Genomic DNA, 21,353 nt, shown 5'->3' with positions numbered 1-21,353 from the left:
CCCGGGCTGTGAGAGGCACAAGGCTATCCGTACCCACATGCGCTGTGTACTAGACAAAGAACTGCAAGTTGGTGTGTATTCTTCCAGACTTTTTCTTGTACATACAGTTAACACACGTTAGTAAAGTACATTTTTAAATGGGAAGGATTCCACCACTTACCAAAATAAGCCCTGATATTAGCGAGGAAGTGCCTGTCAGGGCCACGTAGAACTTCGGTGTTAATGTGTTCAAAAACATGCTCACTGAAAGACACAAAAAAAGAGAACAAAGAACGTGTGAGTGTGTAAGTAAAGCTAATCCTTTGATTTTTCTTTCTGATGAAATCATTTGTTTCTGACAAGAGTTTTTAGAACCATGTAAAAGTCCCATTAAAATGATTAACCATTATCATACAAGCTCAAAAAACTAGATGTCATTACATACACTAGAAGAAGATACGGTGTGCATAGGGAAAAAGGGCAGCTTTGCAGCTTCTAACTCCCACAACTATTGCTTTTCATGGACACACAACCCCTGAATAGTTTAATCAATGTTCACTGTCAGGTACCTTTCTGATCAATTCCTGCCACTCTGATTATATCAGCTTTATAGTTAATAGGGTTGTTCATTAATTATGCATCATATAAATTTAAGAAACTACCCGTCAAAAAGGGTAAGTCCTCCTACATGTGTTTTGTAAGACTGTAATGAGCCAATAAGCCTAATTTCAACCTTAGAACAAGTGGAAAACAATTACATTAGATATATTATACAGCTACCAAATATTATTATACTATGGTTACCCCTACAAAAGGAAACTGGCAAAAATTCTCATGTTTCCTTAAGGTAGAATACTTATCAAAATAATGACTGAATAAAAAAACAAAACACTAAATGACAGGCACTGTGGCGCATACCTGTAATTCCAGCCCTCTGCGAAGCTGAGACAAGAGGATCACAAATTCAAGCTCAGCCTGAGCAACTTAGTGATTCATTGAGATCTTGTCTCAGAATACAAATTAAAGAAGGACCGGAGATGTAGCTCAGTGTGAAGGCACTGAGTTCAAATCAGTCTCCAGTCCTAGAAAAATAAATAAACTACTAAAAATAAATATTCACTCTCAGGTACCTTCCTGATCAATTTCCTGATCACATCAACTGTACAGTTAATTGGGTTGTTCACTCATCATATTTTATAAATGTATTTTAAGTTGTCACTTTTAGTTAGATACTGCACAAAACTCTTATTATTTTCAAAATAATTCAATCTGTTAATATTAGTAACCAGTTAATAATCAAAATAATCTATTCCCAACAATAGCTTCAGTGGGTATTTTGCAAAGACATTCATAAGTCTTTGTAGAAGGGAATCACACCTGGTCTACTTTTAGAATAAAAGTCTTTAGAAAGAGAACCATCCTGCACTCAGCCCAAAAAAAACGAAGTAATGCCACCAAAATGATTGAAGACCACATGTTTACCCATTCAACAAATATATCTCTCTGACTGTAAATGTAACCACGGATAAAGAATGAATCAGACAGCTCTTAACCTGTAAAAGCCCGCCATGCAGTTGGGCAGCATACAGCAAGTTTGGTAACTGCACGGCAGGCCCTGTGTACAAACTACGAAAACACAGAAAAGGGTTACACCCTCGACTAGGAGGTCAGGGGTGATGTCCAAGGGAAGGGGACATTTCAAAGGAAGAATAAGCCGGAGCTAGCCAGACTAAGAGGTGTATGAGGAGGAATGAGAAGGCAGCCTGAGCACAGGAAGAGATCTACCGCAAGGTGCGGAGAGCTCAGCCTCTCTAAGCAGATGCAAATGCTGATGCAAAGAGCTTGAGCTGCAGCCCCTTTGCAGACTTAAATGTAGAGGAGCACGTGGACTCCACGAGTTCTAGCTGCTCAGGCGTCCCCCCCATCAGCCTTCCTCCCTTGCATCCGCTCTCAAGTGAGCGCGCTGGATCGGGGCTGTCACTGCAGTCACAAGAGGCTGAACTAACGCGGTGTTCAGTCCACGTTCAGAACTTCAAGGAAACAGACTCTTTTGGGGAAGTGGCGATCCGCCCAGGGCCTGAAGACAAGAGGGGGAAGGTACAGTTGAGTTGAGAATGATTAGTCTGGCCATTAAAAAAAAATAGTGATTTGTTGCTTCCCAAGCAATAGTCAATTACTGAAATGAAGAGATTTTAGAAAGAAAAACATTCAAAACTCCTACAGTTTAAAGTTTCAAAATTCCTAAACTTTTCAAAATTCCCTTCTTCATGTTATGAATGACGCTACATCCCCCACTATTACAACAATATCACCAAACAGAACACTTGCTTTGCTAGTCTAGTATTATGAACATTCATATCGATCCCATATCCTTTTCAGTAGGTTTCTGGAAAACTGGGCATAGTAATCAACGAAATACATTTCTAAAAGAAAAAGGGAAAGATTTGTTGAACGAGAAGTCCTTTAACAGCCCTACTAACTCCCTAGCAACAAAAGCAACAGTAAAGAAGAAAAGTTTTCTGATGAAAATCATTGATCCACTAGGAATAGACTGAAAAATTCATTGATAAATGAAAAAACTCATTTCAGGTTTTAAAAACATAAACATATTTCATTCACTTATTTTATTTAAGATTACAGTGCAACAGCAATTAATAGTTAAAATGTATTTCTTGTTACATCCACTTATAAAAGGATGGCTGGAGTTGAGCAAGATAATGATGTATACTGAGAGAAAGAAATAGAGACACAAAAAGAGAATAAAAAATGCAGCAATGGAAATATCCAGAGAGTGAGAGGTACCATTTCATAACTAATTAGTCTTATAATCTTATTGGCTATTTTGGCTAAAAATACTTGGCAATTCTGGATATAAAGAATCAACAGTACTTGTCACTTCAATCCACTTATCTATGTTTAAAGTTTGTAACAAAAGCATTTCCACATATCAGAGAATTTAGTTTCCACTTCAAGTCCATGATGTCGTATTATAATTCACCTGTTCTGCAGCTGGGGGCTGGATGAAGGCCTAGACACAAGTCGGCCTGCCCGGCCTGCCCTTGGCATCATAACCAAAGAACAAAAAGAAAATAGTAGCCTTTCTTTAGAGAGGGAGCCTCAAATAAATGACAACGTAAGATAGACATTTTTAAATACTGCTCTTATTTCTTCCCTGATATTTAAAGGGAAGCCTGCTGTGACTTTGTGTGTGAAGCACCAGGGTGGACAAGCAGGAAGCTATACTGAGAAAGGGGAAAATCAAGTTACAACCCTCATTAAATTAGGAGGGCAGGAAACTGCAGCCTAGACTATCCTAAACCAGAAATGTCGTGCACAGTTTCATCAGAGACTAGAAATAAGTTTTTCAAACATACATGGGCTTAACAAAGTACCCAAAAATTGTATGCGAAAATGGCTGGGTATGTGTTTAAACTATAAAATAGATATTCTTGAAATTTATAGACACAGCAGTGCTACGTCCATACCTGCTGGGGCTGTATAGAACACATCCAAACAGCAAATAGATAAGGACTACTAATCTAGATTTGTGAGACATAAATTGATAAAACTTAACTAAAGCACTGTTCAAATCCAGAAATAAAAAAAAGTCATAAACAGAAAGCTTTCATTTCTCAGCAGGCACTTCCAGCGGGTACCTGCTAGGACAGCTCTGTGTCGTGGATCAAGGGTAGTCTCGGGGCAGCAGGATGTAGAGTTCTGCACACAGTGAGCTTTGACCTTGCAGAGTCTCATCACTTAATTAATGAGGAAAGGCGAAGGAATTTACGCGACCCCAGGGAGGAACGGGGCAAGAGCAGTGGTATTGGGTTGAAACTTAAAGGACGTGGGAATCAGATTACGGAAGGCTTACTCAAGAATTACAGGGAGCAGCTCGTGCATCTATGAAGAGCTGGCCGTGTTCTGGTTTGTTTTTCATTCTTCCTTTTGTGATGTGGCATCTTACGTAGCGTGGAAAGCAGAGAAGACTTGGCTAAGTACATAATAGCAGCAGCAGCAGCCGTCACAGTAGCGTTCACTGGGCATCTCCCAGTGCCAAGCATGATGCCGCAGCCTGCAGTCCAAGAGGTAAACACTTGGACTGTGACGTGTCCTTATGCTAAACCTGGACGGTCCACACAGCACATGAGGTGGTAATCAATAAAATGGGCTCTTTAGCCAGATCACTGCTGCGTAAGGTACTGCTGAGTTGAGGGTGAAATGTGAAGGCAGTCATTTTAAATGTGAAGAAATTACTGTCCTTGAAGTTGACCGGATGACACTTGTTATGGTTTGTGTCTGGGTGTCCCCCCAAAGCCTCATGCGATCATGGGGCAGGCTGTTAGAGTTTGATTATGATGGGTTTGAGAGCTGCACCCACCCTGGAGTGGATAGTTTGCATATGTAAGGGAGAGGAAGAAGTGCCTGAGGGCATTCCTCCTCCACCATTTCTCCCCCATTCCACCCCGGTGTAAGTGAGTTGTTGCTTAGCTGTGGCTGCCGTCCTGAGATGCAGCCCTCTGCCACGTGCCACTCTGCCTTATGATCTCCCAAGTACAGATTGAAACTTCCACGAACTGTAAGCGAAATAAACCTTTCCTTCCTTAATTTTGGGCATCAGGTATTTTGTCCCAGCAGCGAGAAAAAAGTAACCAAGACAACACTAAATCCCTGACTGTCTCTTCACTTGATGTGAAACCACCTGCAGTCCTTGTCCTTAGTTTTCTTCAAGTTCTGTGACTGCTGACAGATTAAAGCCTAACCCGTAATTTCAAGCATACCAGCTTTAACTGCAAGAGATGATCACTGAAGGCCACAAGACCCGCAGGCCCAAACAGCAGGGCAGCAAGGTGGCAAGGAGACTGTCATTCTGTGCAGAGCAGTATTTCTGACCTGTCGCAGAAAGCGAGCACAGTTTCTTGTCTACAGAAAGCACACTGAGGCATGCGTTAGTCCAGCGGGGACCTAGTCTCACACTGCTTCCTCCAATGTCCAAAGCAAGAGGAAATGCAATGGAACAATTTAAGCCATCTAAATTTTCCCATGTGAGAAAGGAGGAAATATCCTCTCCTCTCTTTTCACTGCCTTTTCAAGCTTGCTAACTTCCATTAGCTAAGGATGCAGTTTCACCTCTGCCTTTCTCTGTTTACCAAATGGCAAGGGAGGGAAAAACAGAAGTTGGAGTTGCTTCGGGAGCACACACACTAACTTGGAACAATTTTTCAGATTGCAGGGCTTTTACAATGAAAGAATTTACTCTCTTCCTCAAAACTGTGACAGTCAAACCTTTAGGTGACCTGCTATGATCCCACCCTCCTGGTATCACAACTTTATTAAGCTCCTTTTCCTGCAGTGCGGGCGGGACGAGGGACTTGCTCTTAACCAGCAGCCACGCGAGGGTGGCAGACGGTGGAAATGCCCCCTTCTAGCTGAGTGCAGCGGCTGTGGGGAGAAACTCCTGTGGCAACGCCCTGCAGCCGGTGAGAAACTGAGGTCCTCAGTTCTACAGCTCTGACTTCTGTCAGCAGCTTCAGTAAGTCCAGACGCAACTTCTCCCTGGCTGCATATGCAGACTGGAACCGCAGCCTGGCCAGAGCCCCCGGCACAGCATCGTGTCTCAGTGACTTTGCGGTTGCTGAGACTCACGCCCAACACCCACAGTGCTAAGGAGGAAAGTTTATTTGGGCTCACAGTTGGTAGAGATTTCGTCCATGTCAGCTGGCATCCAGGCAGGACGGCCTGGCAGAGGGGCCTGGCACAGAGGAAAGAGCACATGGCATGGCAGCAGGAAGCAGAGAGATCAAGGGAGGAGGCAGAGAGACAGACGCTTCCACGCCACGCCCCCAGTGACCCCAGCTCCTACAACCAAGGCTCAGCTCCCCAAACTACATTTAGCTATGAACTCATCCACCGACTAACCCCTGCTGAACATCACACCCCCACGATCTAGTCAGCTCTCAAAAGTCCCACCGTGACCAGCACAGAAGGGACATCCGGACGTACACCACACACCTTGTGAGACCAAGAAAAAGTCCCAGCTAAGTCATAGCTACACTTCTGCCTCACAGAAACTGTGACATAAATACCGTGTGTGCTGTTTCAAGGTGCTACATCTGTGGTGCCTTGTTAATACAGCAATATAAAACTGATGCAGCCTGCAACATAATTCATAAAGATGAATGTCACCATGGACACTTAATAATGCAGCATCCTAAAAGGGCACTTAAAAAGCCAAATCTATGTGCACCAAGAGTTTTTTTCTCAGTTATTCATAAATAAAATGTAAGTTCTACTTTTGCTACTGTGGCATGTTATTGCACGTGTTGATACATAATAGCCCTTAAAAACCTCCTAACATTAAAGTATAAGCTGAGTCAAGCATTTTTAAAAACACAGAAATAGGGCCTGGGGATATAGGTCAGCGGCATAGTGTCTGCCTGGCAAGCGCAAGGTCCTAGGTTCAATTCCCCGTACCAAAACAAAACAAAACATAGAAATACCAAAAAAAAAAAAAAAAAAAAAAAAAAAAAAAATCTTCCCTATACCCTAGCAGTCTTTTTTCTTGTCATGTTGTAAATATGCAACATTTGCATGTTTTTAAAAGACTGGTTTCACATCCAAGCACAGCATCAACATAATGAGCACTAAAAACACTGAGAACAATTTTCCTCTCATTTTGTTGCTTCTGTTTCTCCTGTCCCTGGGCTTCCTGGGCTGATAAGGGGTCGATTTTTCATGCATCACAATTCCATTTGATAACCCTGTGGTATTTACTGCTGTGGGGAAAAAGCACGGAGGCATATTTTTAGACCTGTTCCTATGGCAAGAAGCCCTCATAAATCATTCTGTCTACTCTTCTTTTTATCCTTGATGTTGCCTTGGCAACCTTACAGGTATCCTGTTTCTGCTTTCCTGGGCATCTGGCTCCACTGCGGAATGGAGCTGCGCACACTCTCCTTCTTTTCTAAGCTATGATCCCAGAAAATATATTGGAACAAAATGCATCGGTATGAACATCTCAGTGTCCAGTGTTCATACTGCCTTCTCCCTTGCTGGACAGAGGCCATCACTCAACCTTCCCTGTCAACATGAAGGGAAGTGTGGCTGCTCAGAAGCCTTACAAACCCTCAAAGACTAGGGCAGCAAAATCTCAGATTATCTGTCCCTTGTTAATTACAAGTAGACTGACAATGAAGAACTCCATCCTGGTGAAGAACAGAAGAAAGTTTTGTTTACGTCATATTATATTTTCAGTCATTTAAGATACGTTTGACTTGAGAGTTGAAAACAATTTTATGAATTTTTGCTTCTCATAAACTATTAAACATCAGGAGGAAAAGACAAATGTCAGTCTCCATGGACAGAGAACCTTCCCCATAGTTATGCTGAAGAGATAGAAACCCTGCCGAGATACTGTGCTCTGAGCACTGGGCATCTCTAGTCTTCAAGCATTCATACCGTGTCTCACCCCTCCAGCAGCCGGCGCAGAGGTACTCAGTGTGTGACGATCACACGGGGTCAGGGCTCCAGGCGAGAAAGTTTCAACCACCACTCCCCAGACTTCTGATAATAAACTTCATATAAAAAAATAAATCTGGCAAAACTAAAAGTTTTTGATGACTGCGTTTTTGTCTACTGATGGGTATACGGGTGCACTCATCTCCAGTTTAGTATACAGCATGAGATGCCCAGTAGGTAGACTTAATGCCTACTGAGTCAGTACTAGTGACCAACACTCGCTGATAAATCAGGAAGGTCCTGCACATATTATCATATAACAAAATCTTGGCCATACAGAACACTTAGAAATTAGTCATTTGGGATAGCTAAGGATTTATACATTAAACACCAAAGACACTTTTCTTTTAAAAGCAATTTTACAAAGAAAGCTTTCTAAAATGTATGACATATTTGACTGTACCCTTAAATAGAATATCCCAAACACATTTCAACCTTTAATTGGCAGCACTAAATTATCAAAATGAACATAAAGTACTGTACTAGCATACAGTAATGTTCTCAGAAAAGGTGACATACTCTCTAGGTTACCACCCTTTAAAACTAAGGAACCCTGTTGAGATGTGCTTTTTTGAGACTTTTCACACTATTATTGTTACCTGACATGTCTATCAGGTATTAATTATTAGTTGTTGTCATGCACCTGTCTCAAATTGTTTTCTCTCCTCTTAATGTACTATTTTAAATATTTTGCAATTTAAAGGCAGATGATAAACTTGGTATTAAATAGATATTTACAGTTAATATGTGTGCTAGGAGCTGTATAAAATGCTGGCCTTATAAATATATACGATACCTAATTTTTGTCCTCAAGGAGCTCTGGGTTTTGTGGGCGAAGAAGATAAATTAACAAGATATAATAATTTTGGGTACTGGTCTAAAAACATAGAATCATTTCTCCAGCCCCGCCTGGAACAGAGACAGAACATATATCCAGTCTTTCTTTGAGAAGGTTACTGAGCAGTGCCCCAAAGGACGTGCAGTGAACAATGTAAAATAAGCAGCTAAAATCAAGCGGTCCTCTTGGTAATCCTTTGATGATCGTCGGTATGTGCTTTTCTTCTCACTGAGCGCTTGGTGGTCTGGGGAATTGAAATGACTGGACTACAGAGTTCTTAAAAGCTAAGGTGACACCGGAGTGGGCTATAATTCATGCTCTGGTAGGACTGACATGATGAATCACATAAAAGAGTACTCTTAATAGTTCTGCGTTCACACTTGAATGCGGAGAAGGGTTCCTCACAGCACTAGCCATGCAAATGTGCTAGGAGTTTTCCAACGTCTTGAGAGCAATTTGGTCACTAATTTCTCATGTATCCCTACTTTACTGAAAACTATAACACAGAAAACATTGCAGAAATCTTAGTGGTTAGATATAGAAAGATTACATGCTGCAAAACTAAATGCAGTAGTTCATTACTTAATGTGCTCGAACAGAAATAACTACTTAATGAAAGGGTTTAAGGTACTGGCAGCAGTCAGCTGCTTGAAAAAATAACCCTTAAACCTAAAATGCATGGAAATAACTGTGGAAGTTAAGAAGACTGTTAAGAGTAACGGAATAACCATCTCTATTCTAAAATATCTTTCAGCGAATGCTCTACAATATTAAACATTAGTTCATTCAATTATCAAAAATTTGCTTAGCTTATAAAAAGTATAAGACACAACTAGACCCAGGGAGTGAGACATAAGACAATATGACATTGACTCTTCTCTTAAGAGGGGAATATAAGATGTCCTCACAAATAACACAGGATCAAAAATGACACATATCAGCAGTGAGGTACAGATAAAATCTAGGGGAAGCAATTACTTCCAGCAAGGTGGACCAGAGAAGGATAGTGAGTGGAATGTCCTTTATCCTGGGCGTTGAAGAAAGGATAAATTTTGAATATGAGAAGGCAGACAATCGAGGGCATGGATTTCAGGTAGCGAATACAGCAAACAGGAAAACAAGTTAGGTTGGAAAACGGCAGATAAGAGAAGCAGTGGAAGAGAATGTTGGTTCCAACGCCTGGCCAGGAAAAGCAGACTTTAAACAGCAGGCAGTGAGGAGATACTCACCATTCCTGTGAGAACTCTGACTAAGACAGACGCGTCTGGTAGCAGTGGAGGACTGCACTAAATGGGAAGCTTTGGGAATTACTTTTGTAGGGAACTCCCATAATGTCAACATGTTAAAAAACTGGGCCTATCCGATGTAGCAGGAATAAATTCAATAGGATTTTTTGCAGTATGAGATAAAAGGGTGGAAGTCTGGTGAAAACTGTTGAAGTGAGACCAAGGTCAAGTTGCTAGGGACTAGACGTAGCAAGTAGTGAAAGAATTAAGGCAGAAAGCACACACGCCTTCGACAGCATGTCTGAGAGGAAGGAGGTGGCTAGCTGGGGATGGGAAGCCCGGCACTGGTGAGGGTGAGGCAGCAGGACAGTGAGCTCCAAACCAGGCTGGACTACACCCTGGGTCCTTGCCTGGAAAAGAAGGAAGAGGCATGGAGAGGGGCTGGAAGAGAAGGAAAAGAAGAACTCTCTCACAAAGAGCGAGGTTAAAAAATACATGAACAAGCGCCAAGTGAGTTGATGAGTGAACTATGAATAAAACTCAAACCTTCGCTCCACCGCAACAAGAAAAAGCAGCCTTTCTAAGAAATACCATGCTGGTTTATTCTTACAACCAACCTGTTAAAGGCATATGGCTGATAATTACAAATGCTTGCAAGACTTTTCCTATGTATGACTAAGAAAAACGAAAACACAGCGAAGCACTCCTGTCGATTTGATTTTGACCCTGACAGTTACACATCTGCATATCCTTGTTTTAACAGCTTGTTGTGACGAAACAAACAGGGAGATAATAATGTGAGCCGGAGAAACCACCAGAGCCCACAGCGCAGTGAGATTTGGAACCTGATTCCAAATTTGGTTTCTCCTTTCATTACACGCTCTGGAAGTTCAGTGACTTTTTTTTAGAAAGCTGCCCCTGTGGGAGGCCTGTGGGAGGGTGACTTAGGGCTGTCTCTCTCTGGGCCGGGTGCCACCCTCGGAGACAAGAAGCCACCGCAGAAATACCAGGTAGGCTAACAGTCTAGTGCTTAGTGTCCCAGCTGCCTGCCTCTCCAAAATAAGCTGTTGGCTTTATTATTTTCAATTAAAATAACTACATTTGGCTTTGCACTGAAGCAAATGACCAGGTACTATTAACAGTATCTCCCAGCTCCAGGGATACCAGTGACTGATACATGGTAAATCACAAATGCACCTGGCTTTACTTCAGGTCTACAGGTGACAGTCAATGGAAACTACAAGACTGTGAGGGTATTTTCAATGTCAGTCAGATAGTTTCTTTACGCTGAACCTAATGTAAATGTTCCCAGGCCCTTGTGGGCAGCATTATTCTCTCTTCCATCTCCAATTTTATCATTTCAAATTTCAGACACTCATCCCTTGCTATAAATGCTCCACTCATAGGTAATGTCAAAAAAAATTTTAAGCATGTTTCTAATTGGTGAGTGGCCAATGCCTTGACATGTAGAATCCAGGCAGTTTTCCTCGGGTGGATTAGCGTTTAACCTGGTAAAACCTCAGATTAATGAAGCCACACGCATAGGTCTGAATGAGTGAAATTACCCTCAACCATGAAATTCTGTGCCAGACTCAGAAGGTACTTATGGATCCGGTTGTATTAGAAATAAGTATTACCACTGAGAATGCATGCATCACATTATTAATTTTTAAAAATTACCAAAAAAAGGTGAGGGGTTGTTTCTTCTAATTTTATGAAGAATGTCATTTGTATTTTGATAGGGATTGCACTGAACTGTATGGATGGACACACACACACACATACCCTCCCTCTAAATAGCCAAAGCAACCTCCAGCAAACAGAATAAAGCAAGTGCCATTACATTACCTGTCTTCAAAATACATCTAAAACTGTGGTAATCAAAGTTAAGATAGCCTGGAGCGTGGGTATAAACAGAGACATAGACCTATGAAACAGAACAGAGACCCCCAAAATAATCCATGTATTTAGCCAACTGATTTTCAACAAAGACATCAAAAACATACACTAGAGCAAAGGAAAAGCTGTTCAGTAAATAAATGGTCCTGGGGAAACTGGGTATTTAGATGGAGAAGAATGAAACTAGATCCTTACCTCTCACCATATAAAAAAAAAAGTCAACTCAAAATGGGTCTTATTAGTATGTAAGGCCAAAACTATGAAACTAATAGGAAAAAACACTAGGGAAACACTTCAAGATATTAATCTGTGTGAAGTTTTGTTGGAGAGAATTTGAAAAAAGGAGAACTGTACACACTGTTGTGGGAATGTAAGTTAATATGGAAAATTTTGAAAACAGTATGGAAGTTCCTGAAAAAATTAAAAACATTTGGCAGGCTAAGGATGTCACTCAGTGGTAGAGTGTTTGCCTGGCATGCACAAGACCTCAGATTCAATCCCCAGCACTGCAAAAAGTAAAAAGCAAAAATAAAAATAAAAATTAGTACTGCTATATAATACAATAATCCCACTATGAACAGGAAATGAAATTAGTATGTCAGAGACATCTGTACTCCCATGTTTATTGCATCACCTAGTAACAGCCAAAAAAAGGACTTCACCTAAGTGTCCGTCAACTCATGAACAGATAAATAAAATGTGATATATATCTATATATCTATAGCTATATAACAGAACACTATTCAGCCATAAAAAGAAGGCAGTTCTGTCATCTACAACAGTACGAATGAGCCTGGTTAGCACAATGTTACATAAAATAACCCACGCATGAGAAGATCAATACCATGTGGCCTCACTAATGTGTGGAATTTAAAAAAGTAGACTTCGTAGAATTTGAGAACAGATGGTGGTTACGGGAGTCTGAGAGCAGGAGTGTGGAAGAGTAAGGAAAGCTGGTCAACAGGTCCTAAATTACAGTCAGGAAACAAATTCTGGTGTACAAGTATTGTGCAAAGTAAGATAACTACAAATAACGAAACGCATGTTTTTATAAAACTGGATAAGTCAGGCATGGTGGCTCACGCCTGTAATCCAAGCACGTGGGAGACTGAGAGAAAACAATCTCTGTGATTTCCAGACCAGCCTGGGCTACAGTACGTTCAAGGCCAGCCTGAACTACACAGCGAGACCCAGTCTCAAAACAACAACAACAGCAACAAAAGACTGAAACCAAAAACCCTAGATGAAAGGATATCAAATGTTTTCACCACAAAGAAATGATAAATGTTTGCCCACCCTGATTTGATCGTTACATAATATATATCTGGAATCAAAATATACCTCATAAATATGTATAATCTGTATGCATCAATTCTTCAAACAAATAAAACAAATAAATACAAATTTATAAAATGTTTAAAAGCGGGTAGAGGTTACTTTTCAGGGTTATTTTCCCGAAATATTTTTTTAAAATACAGAAAATTTTAAAAAATCATTCCTCCTTGCCCCCACTTCCAGTGAAAAAAAGAAAACGAAAGAAAAAGAAAAAGAAAGAAAGAAAAGAAAAGAAAAAAGAAAGAAAGAAAGAAAGGCCAGCATACACAGCACTATAACTGATAACCTGTACAGGCTAAGTTTTTCTTAGAAATAGCTGCTATGGCAAAATCACGTGAATAAATATAGAGGCTATAGCACACACAAAATTTAATATGCATACTTGGTAAGAAAATACAGGGAGCGATTTGCAAAACTGCCACCTTCAAATACTTAATTGAGATAATTATTTGCAAGTGTCCCATAGCACTGTTACGGGGACTAAAGAAAAGTCTTACAAAGCTGCACTGCACACACTTACTTCCGCTGGACAAGCGCACACTGCGGGACACAGCATTTCCCGAGCATCTGCTGGCTGCCCTAACGTGTCAGACAGACCCTGCTTCTGAAGTGCTTTTTTAATCATTTGCTCCCCCAGCTGCCCCTCACGGTCATGCATTATCACCATCCTCTTGTAAGAATGAAACTGAGGCCTACGGAGTTAAATGAATCAGCAAAGTGCACGCAGCTATGAAGGGGGTGCAAACCTGAACACAGTTCTGCACAGCTCCTTCCTTTCTGAGTACTGACAGTAGCATCTGAAAAGACAGAATAAAGAGTAATGTCCAAATTTCAGATTTGCTGTTGGGAGTTTCCAACGTTCAACATCTCTTTTGAAATGACAGTCTGGTGCTCCAAGGCCAGCCTCTGCGGCTGGGCTTAGGGAACCCTTCGCAGCCTAAGAGCCAGGGACTACCCCAGTCACCGGCTTGGTCTAGCGAACACAGACCAACCAATGTTACCTCCTCCTGAGCAGAGGGGGAGGAAGGACGGTGGCTCATTACTGAGCCATTTTATTATCACACAAACCTCAAGCTAAATGACTGTGCCTCTCCCTCGAAACTATCATTCACAATGAAAGGTAAAGTCTAGACACTAACGTTTTTCAATCCTCTCTTATTCATTTGCCTTAATATATGTCCAGATTAAATCCAGTGCCTCATGCAGCATGGTCTAATGATCAGGACACAGACATGGACACTGAAGGAGAGTAAATTTGAGTCACCTGGAGGGAAATGGATGGATTCTGAGACCATAATACTAAGTGAAATTAATTATACATAAATAGTTAAATATTGCATGATTTCTCTAAAACAGCCCAAAATATAAATAAATTAAAGAGCAAAATAAAAGAGAAATGGTAGGAAACAGGCAGGCAGATTATGCGGAAATGGGAAGAGGATCTAGGAAAGGTGGGAGAAGGAAGGGGAGAAAAGACGAGTAAAAATGATTGAGCTGTGTTAAGTACATAAACCAACTCCCCACTGTGAGTATAATTATTACGCACTGCAAACATGTACTAATAAAATAACCACAAATAATGGACATTGGAAGACCTGGCTCTTTCTCTGATTTGGTTGGCACTACTCATTCTTCTTTAAAAATTACGATGTGAACGTGTTCCAATGTTATAAATGGTTCTCTGAAAACAGGATCTTAATACCTTTCCCCTTGAAGATTTCTGTATAATTTATGTAACATGTCATTAGAAATTTAGGTTTTATCTAAGCTTTCTGATATTTTCAATGCTATTAGAAATGGTAAGGACTATCCTCATGATTAGTACTTTGATGGCATCTCTATTTCCATAGAATGGATTCCTAGAAATTATATTAACAAGTCAAAGGCTACATGCATTTTAAAGACAATTCATATCACCAAATAACCTCCCAGAATAGTTGTGATCCCAGCAGTATTTGAGAGCACAAGCCTCATCAAACGGAGAAATTATTTCACCAAGTGGGGGTGGGGTGTGTGTGTGTGGGGGCAATCAGTAGCTGATTTTCCATGTGTATTTTGTCTAGTTTTTGCTCTTTGAGAAACTATTGTTTCACAGTTTGCATATTTTTTCTGTTGGAATGTCACTGATTTATAAAAGCTTTTCCTTAGTAAGAGCATTAACCTCATATATGTTATAGTTAATGCAATTTTTCCTTAGGTTGTCTTTTGATTTCTTATCTCAGTATTATTTCATTTCCAAAATTTTAACAGAACATTTTCTATATAAAAATTGGGAGGAAAACATTACCGGAATAAAACCACTATATCTAATTTTCTAGAAAGTACAATTTATGGCAATGTTCCTTTCTATCTTCTTGTCTCTGACGCACAAAGTGGAAGGGACACTGTGTATCTGACAATATGCAGAAAACAAATTAAAACAAAACTACTATATGGAGCAAGCTGGATTTCACAGTACCCCAAGCAACTGTAGTGAAAATAGTGATCACAGATGTGCACACCATAAATATTATTCATTAACAGAAGGGAGAGTAAATGGAAAAGCGTGTCATTACAAGAGATGGCATAACTACTGGTTTAAGTGCCTTCTGAAGAATGAAAAACAGACACAAGCATAGATACCATTAAAATGAGATGTTTCTCAGGCTTCATCATAGGCAAAACCAGATTTGAAAATGATGGGAATGTAACATGAGTCAGACCAACAGCTGCAGAGAAAAATGAAACAGAAACCTAGATGGTGAAGGCAATAGAAAAAAAAAAATCTCACTTGTAGCATATTGGGGAAGAGTATTTTAAAATCTACCTCTTTGCGTATGAGACAACCTCTCTCTCTCGTATCACAGAGCCCTAGAGACTTGATGTGTCCTTTTCTCCCTTTTGCTGCTTCCCCTCTTCCTTTTTTCTAATGCATAATTGGTATACACCTGTTCCTTCTTCCCTCTGGCTTTTCTAAAAACCACCGCCACGGGCAACACGTCCATTACACAGAAGAAAGGACAGTAGGAGCCTGCTGTTCTAAACCCAGGCAAGCGGAAAAGAGTGAGCCCGAAGCAATAACATAAAATATAACTCTGTATTTATATAAAGTTTATAGAGAGAGAGAGAACATAGAGCATGCCCTGGGCCTGAAAATATTTCTTAAAACTTTTTAAAGTTTTAAACAGCTGAACATTTTTGCTGGCACTGAAATTTGATTTCTCCCCACAAATAGTAATAATAATAATAATAGCAGCAAATATTCATGAGAACTTCATAAAACAGCCTCCAATGGTCTACACTCATTGTCTCAGTGAATTTTTACAACTTTATCAAGTGTTACTGTCCTGCCCATTTTTATCGATTAGGAAAGTGAAGGTTAAATCACTGAGGCCACTTTCCCATTGGATAGGGTCAGGCCTAGGATATAAATTCAATCTCAACTGGGTCAGAGGCTTGAGTTCCTAACCACTATTCTAAGGGCTTCTTCCTCTGGGGGGATCCCACAGCAGCTCCTACCCTGGATTCATTTAAATACTGCACACATCCACAGACGTTTTTAGATGGATATTCCTCCCCAACTCCCCTGCCCTCTACAATCCAAGCCCGCTTCCCCTTACCTAGGTGATCACATCTCTAACTTGTCTCCATGCGCTCTCTCAAGACTCAGCCTACGCCATCCTCTATGCTGCTGCCTCACGGGCCTTTCTAGAACACTGGCCCATTCCACGTTAGAGGTCACTAACATGAGGTGTGCGTAAGATATATGTTTTTAAAAACTAATGCCCAAAGATGGTATCAGTCTCTAAGTCTTTTTTCGAGAGATCAGCCTAGCCTACACCCCCAAGTATTATCACATGGTGTCACAGCAGAAAGCATCATTTGTTCTGCTGAATTTAGACTGTCAAACTCAAGTATGTGGATGTCTTTGTATTCATCCATCCATCCGCGTGCAGGAGACTGAACCCAAGGTCTTGCACATCTAAGCAAGAGCTCTACCACATTCCCAGGCCCAAGTATTTGGGTACCTACGACGTTTACTCAGGTGCTGCTGTCCTCTACATGTACTCTCAATTCTTCAGCCTACTTTTTTCTATTATTATTCATTAATAAAGACAAGACAGAGAAGGAAGCAAGGTCAGGAATCTGACACCCAGCAGACTGCCTTATAACACTGCCTCCTCCTGCTCACAAGGAAATTTCTTGGTGTAGTTTATACGTAGTAAATTTCTTGGTGTAACTTATGTGCTGAGACTAAAGATACAAATGCACACATTTTTTTCTTTAGAATTGCAGGAATATACCTCTTTACATGTACATAACAGAGAAGTTAATGCATAATAATGTTACACAATCATATATAATACATAGATATATATTATTTGCTGACACTTTTACTTATAATAGTCAATTCCCTAACAAGATTGGGTATTGCTCTATTCCTAGAGTTGTTCTGATTCCTCCATGGTTCTTATTAAAATAGCAAAAAAACAGATACTAATCAATATGTAGCTGATCAGTCCTAATTTTATAAATTATACTGAAATATATCCTGTCACTAGGGATATGTATGTCATCATAAGCAGAGTAAGTGACTATTTTAACCACTTGCCAAACCCACCTTAAAGGATCAGTAAACTTCAACCTGCAGGCAACGCACTGCCCATGTTCACATATAAAGTTCTATGAACACAGCGACACTCGTTAGTTTATATACTGTCTACAGCTGTTTTCATGAGAAAAACAAAGCAGCTAAGTATCAGTAACAGAAACTGTATGGCCTGCAACAGTGAAAATGTTTATCATCTTGGCCCTTTACTGAGTTTTCCAACTCTTGGTTTACGTTACATAAAAGAAATGCTTCTCTTGTATTTTCTGATAGAGTACTTCTAATGATGGAAGAAAATAAAGAGTGTGCTTTCAGGGAGTCATGAGCCCCAGTTTGAGAACACAGAATTAAATGACGATTTGCCCCTTTAAATCCTGTTGGGAAGTCATCAGTGTTCCAGTGATGCTGTCAATCCTTAAAAATCTGTGACGGTATTGCAACCTGATCTACTTTCTTTTCAATATTTTCAACGCTAACAGATGAGTACTTCAAAGGTATGTTTGACTTCTGGTAACAAAAAAATATTTCATAATGCCCAAACCAGATACCACCATCAAATTGGGCATTTCTGGGTTTGAGCATGGATTAACCATGACTTTTATATTAATGAAGCTGGTATTTTTGTATGACTTGCGAACTGGTTCAGATTTTGTTTTTTCTTATCTTTTTGAGACAGGGTTTTGCTATGCAGTTCAGGCAGTCCTTGAACTCACTTTGTAGATCAGTCTGGTCTCCAACTCACAGCGATCCTTCTGTCTCAGTCTTCCAAGAGCTCACATTACAGGCATGCAGTACCATGCCTGGCCTCGTTCAAATATTAAGCGTGATGGTGAGTTTGCAGATCAACTTGGCGAGGCTACAGTCCCATTACTTAATCAAATATTATAAGTATTGTTGTAAAGGCATTTTGTAGATGTGTTAAAGCACAAAATCAGGTATTCTAAGGAGACTGTCCTAAGTAACATGAGTGATTCTATCACTAGAATCAAGTGATTCTATCACTTGAAAGGCCTTAAGAGGGTTCCCTGACTACGGAAGAATTCCACCTGTAGATAACAGCTTCTGCGTATGCCCAAGGGCTCTAGCTTGTCTTTCCTGAGGTCCTACCCTGCATATCTCAGACCCGCCCAGCCAACACCCACAGCAGCGTACTTAAACCTTTCGCTGTCACTGTCTCCTTCCACACTTATCTGGAATATACAAACCACATATTAATGACCCGAGTGGGGGAAGCGGGGAGAGAGGGAAGGGGAGGGAAGGGGAGCGAGGAGGAAGAAGGTGGGAGAGGAGCAGGTGGGGAAAGCAGGAAGGGAGAAAGAAGAAATTCAAAGCATCCCAGGATGCTATCATATCCTTTCTTTCCAAGGAGATCTCCTTAACGCTGCGGAGCACTCCGTAACCCTGTCTGGCTGCTCTTCACTGCAGGTTGGGGTTGTGGGATGACACAAGTACGTTGTTCCAAATACTCAATCGATACAAAACTGAGCAGAATAAGAGGGGTGGTAGTAACAGATGCCAACAGGCCTCTCCTACACAAATACAGAATTTGAATTTCAACTACAGTATGTGAATACTTAAACCCGGAGTACTTACGGCTCGTATATTACCTATTTAAACCAAAAGCCAGAAATTTGGAGCTCCAATGTGTTTGTTGAAGTTATTCTACAAATTTGATGGGACCTTGCTCATCCAAATGTCAGTCTCAGAAGTCTGTACATGTGGACCTAGGATCTTTTTATTGCTCTTTAAAAATCACTGCACAAAATTTATCTTAAGCAAAAAATGGACATATGCAAATATTTACCTTCAAAGATAAGTCAGGAAACTATAACCACAAATATATTATTTGTAAAAGCAAAAAATGTACAAACTAAAAAAAAACCTAAAATATCTTACAGAATAAAAAAGTATATATGTATGTGTATATATATATATGATAGAATAGCATGCAAGCATTAAAAATTGAGCGTCAAATTACAGAGGAAAATGATTACCTCACTTTAGTCTATAAATAAGTAAATAACTGTACATTTTGACATTTTATAAAAATGCACAGAATATACATTAGCTATCTATATAGGTACATATATACATTTTTGCAACATATATAGCACAGAAAAAATCTGAAAAGATATAAATAATACAAATATTCTAATAGTGTTTACCTTTAGGCAATAGAATCATGAGTGATTTTGTTTGTTTCATTCTCTGCAGATATGAAATTTTCTACTATATTTGGTAGGTTTTTTTTAATCAGAATCATAAAGTAGTTAACTTTGAAGCATGAGATGACAAACAATTTTCATTTTATACCTTTTATATTTTCTATAGGCTTACTAGTTTTATATCTTATGTATACATGTATTGTTTTGATACTGAGTAAAATACATATACAGTTTTTAAAACAATCAGTACGTGATAGTTTGATAGTTTTTACTTCAAAGAATGGGTCATTTTTAAAGCAAATCTACGGAAATATTTAACAGAGTATTTCAATTGATTTTGGTTTAAACCAAGATATTTAAGAATCAGTAGACAGATTAATAGTAACTACAGCAGCGAGAACAAAACTCTCCTATTTTAAGAAGTTCTTCCTAGGAGAAGTAAAGAGGGGAAATATTGTATGTTTATGTGTATCAGAATTCTAGTTTTAGAAAGATGGTACAACAGCACTGAGCAATTTTTAATGTTTACAGTGCTACAATCACAAAATCCTCTATGGAAATTTTTGTTGTGTGACATGTACAACCGAATATGGATAATATACAGATTTATTCAACAAGCTAAAACCTGTTCCCAAGCTAGAGAGAGAAAGCCGCTTAGGAAACCAGCAACTCTGATACAATGAGCAACATGATCTATCAGTGCCGTGGAGGGCAGGTGTCATGACTTACCTGACTGCAGACTTATAGCTCATTATAAGGCAAACGAAAATAACTAACAGAGTAGGTACTCGCTGTCTTAGATTTGTTCCTCAATACATAAAAGCATCCATGTAACCGCGGTTCGTTTTATTCTATTCTTTTTCAAGCTACAAGATAGGAATGACTGCTACCATGTAGCTAGATTTCAGCTCTTTCAGCTGAGAATTTCTAGGCCTCATCTAAGGCTGTAAGCACCATTATTTAATGTAAGTTATTGCATAGTAATAAATTATTAATAGCTAAATCCATTAGAAAGACTGAAAGTAACATAGTAAATTATGCTTATACAATAACCCAGTAAGTGCATTTAATTTGTGTCACCAGATGATCAGATTAATTAGTAAGTATAAATATACATATAAATCAACAATATGAAAAATAGGACTTTTTTAAAAATTAAAGTTCTTAATCTTTTTTTCTGTTCTGCTTAATTCTTGAAGTGCCCTGCTGAATCTTCTCAGCATTGAAGAGATACGAGCTATGCTTTGGATTCTGTGGTGTATAAAACTATGACATAAATATAGCTGCAAAGAGTTCTTTACTCTTATCTTTAAATCCCTTATAGCAACTGGAACATAGTTTCCTACAAAGATATTGGGTTCAAATTTACTGTCTCTTAGGTCAATAGTGTAATGTTTCTGGGTCAATTTTTCTCAAGTATAAATTGTGGAATTTAGATTGTAAAGTCCTTTTCAGTGCCAAGACAAATGATAAAATTCTAACGACAAACTAGCACAAGATTTAAATTAATAATCTATAAACGTTTACAACTCATATCATCAAGGGCTAATCTCACTACTGAATGCAATGTTCTTAGAAATAAATACCTCTTTTACAAGAGAAGTCAAACTCACGTAGGAATATCCCCTTTCATGGATGATAAACTTTGTAAGTTTAATAACATACTCATTTATTTAGGTTTGCTTAAAATGAGGCAAACCTACACACTGCCTATAGTATGAAAAATTATTCTTAGTATTTCTATTACATACTCTCCATTCTAAATTGTTAAGTCCCATGGATGTGGTTCAGTGGTAGAGTGCCCCTGA

The 21,353-nt window shown here is 39.5% G+C and overlaps 1 protein-coding gene across 8 annotated transcripts in view; it reads right to left on the bottom strand.

Moving 5' to 3' along the window:
• The window catches only part of St7 (suppression of tumorigenicity 7), a 271,419-nt gene that overhangs the window by 122,450 nt on the left and 127,616 nt on the right, over positions 1–21,353 (bottom strand). For 3 of the 8 annotated variants that reach the window (XM_013515981.1, XM_013515983.1, XM_013515986.1), the window contains exons 1-2: positions 3,636–3,747; positions 161–243 (exon numbers count right to left, since the gene is read on the bottom strand). In XM_013515981.1, coding sequence (XP_013371435.1) covers positions 161–243; positions 3,636–3,732 — 180 coding nt within the window. In that variant the 5' untranslated portion in view covers positions 3,733–3,747. Of the gene's footprint in view, positions 1–160; positions 244–3,635; positions 3,748–3,850; positions 3,870–5,667; positions 5,701–21,353 lie in introns of those variants that run through there. The other 5 variants (XM_013515988.1, XM_013515985.1, XM_005388126.2 and 2 more) reach the window with 3 other exon arrangements.

This window comes from Chinchilla lanigera, unplaced genomic scaffold (genome assembly GCF_000276665.1).
Source record: "Chinchilla lanigera isolate Chin_1 unplaced genomic scaffold, ChiLan1.0 scaffold00031, whole genome shotgun sequence".
In the NCBI taxonomy this organism is placed as follows: domain Eukaryota; kingdom Metazoa; phylum Chordata; class Mammalia; order Rodentia; family Chinchillidae; genus Chinchilla; species Chinchilla lanigera.
Note: the sequence above shows the minus strand (reverse complement) of the source record. Positions and strands in the feature narration are given on the sequence as shown.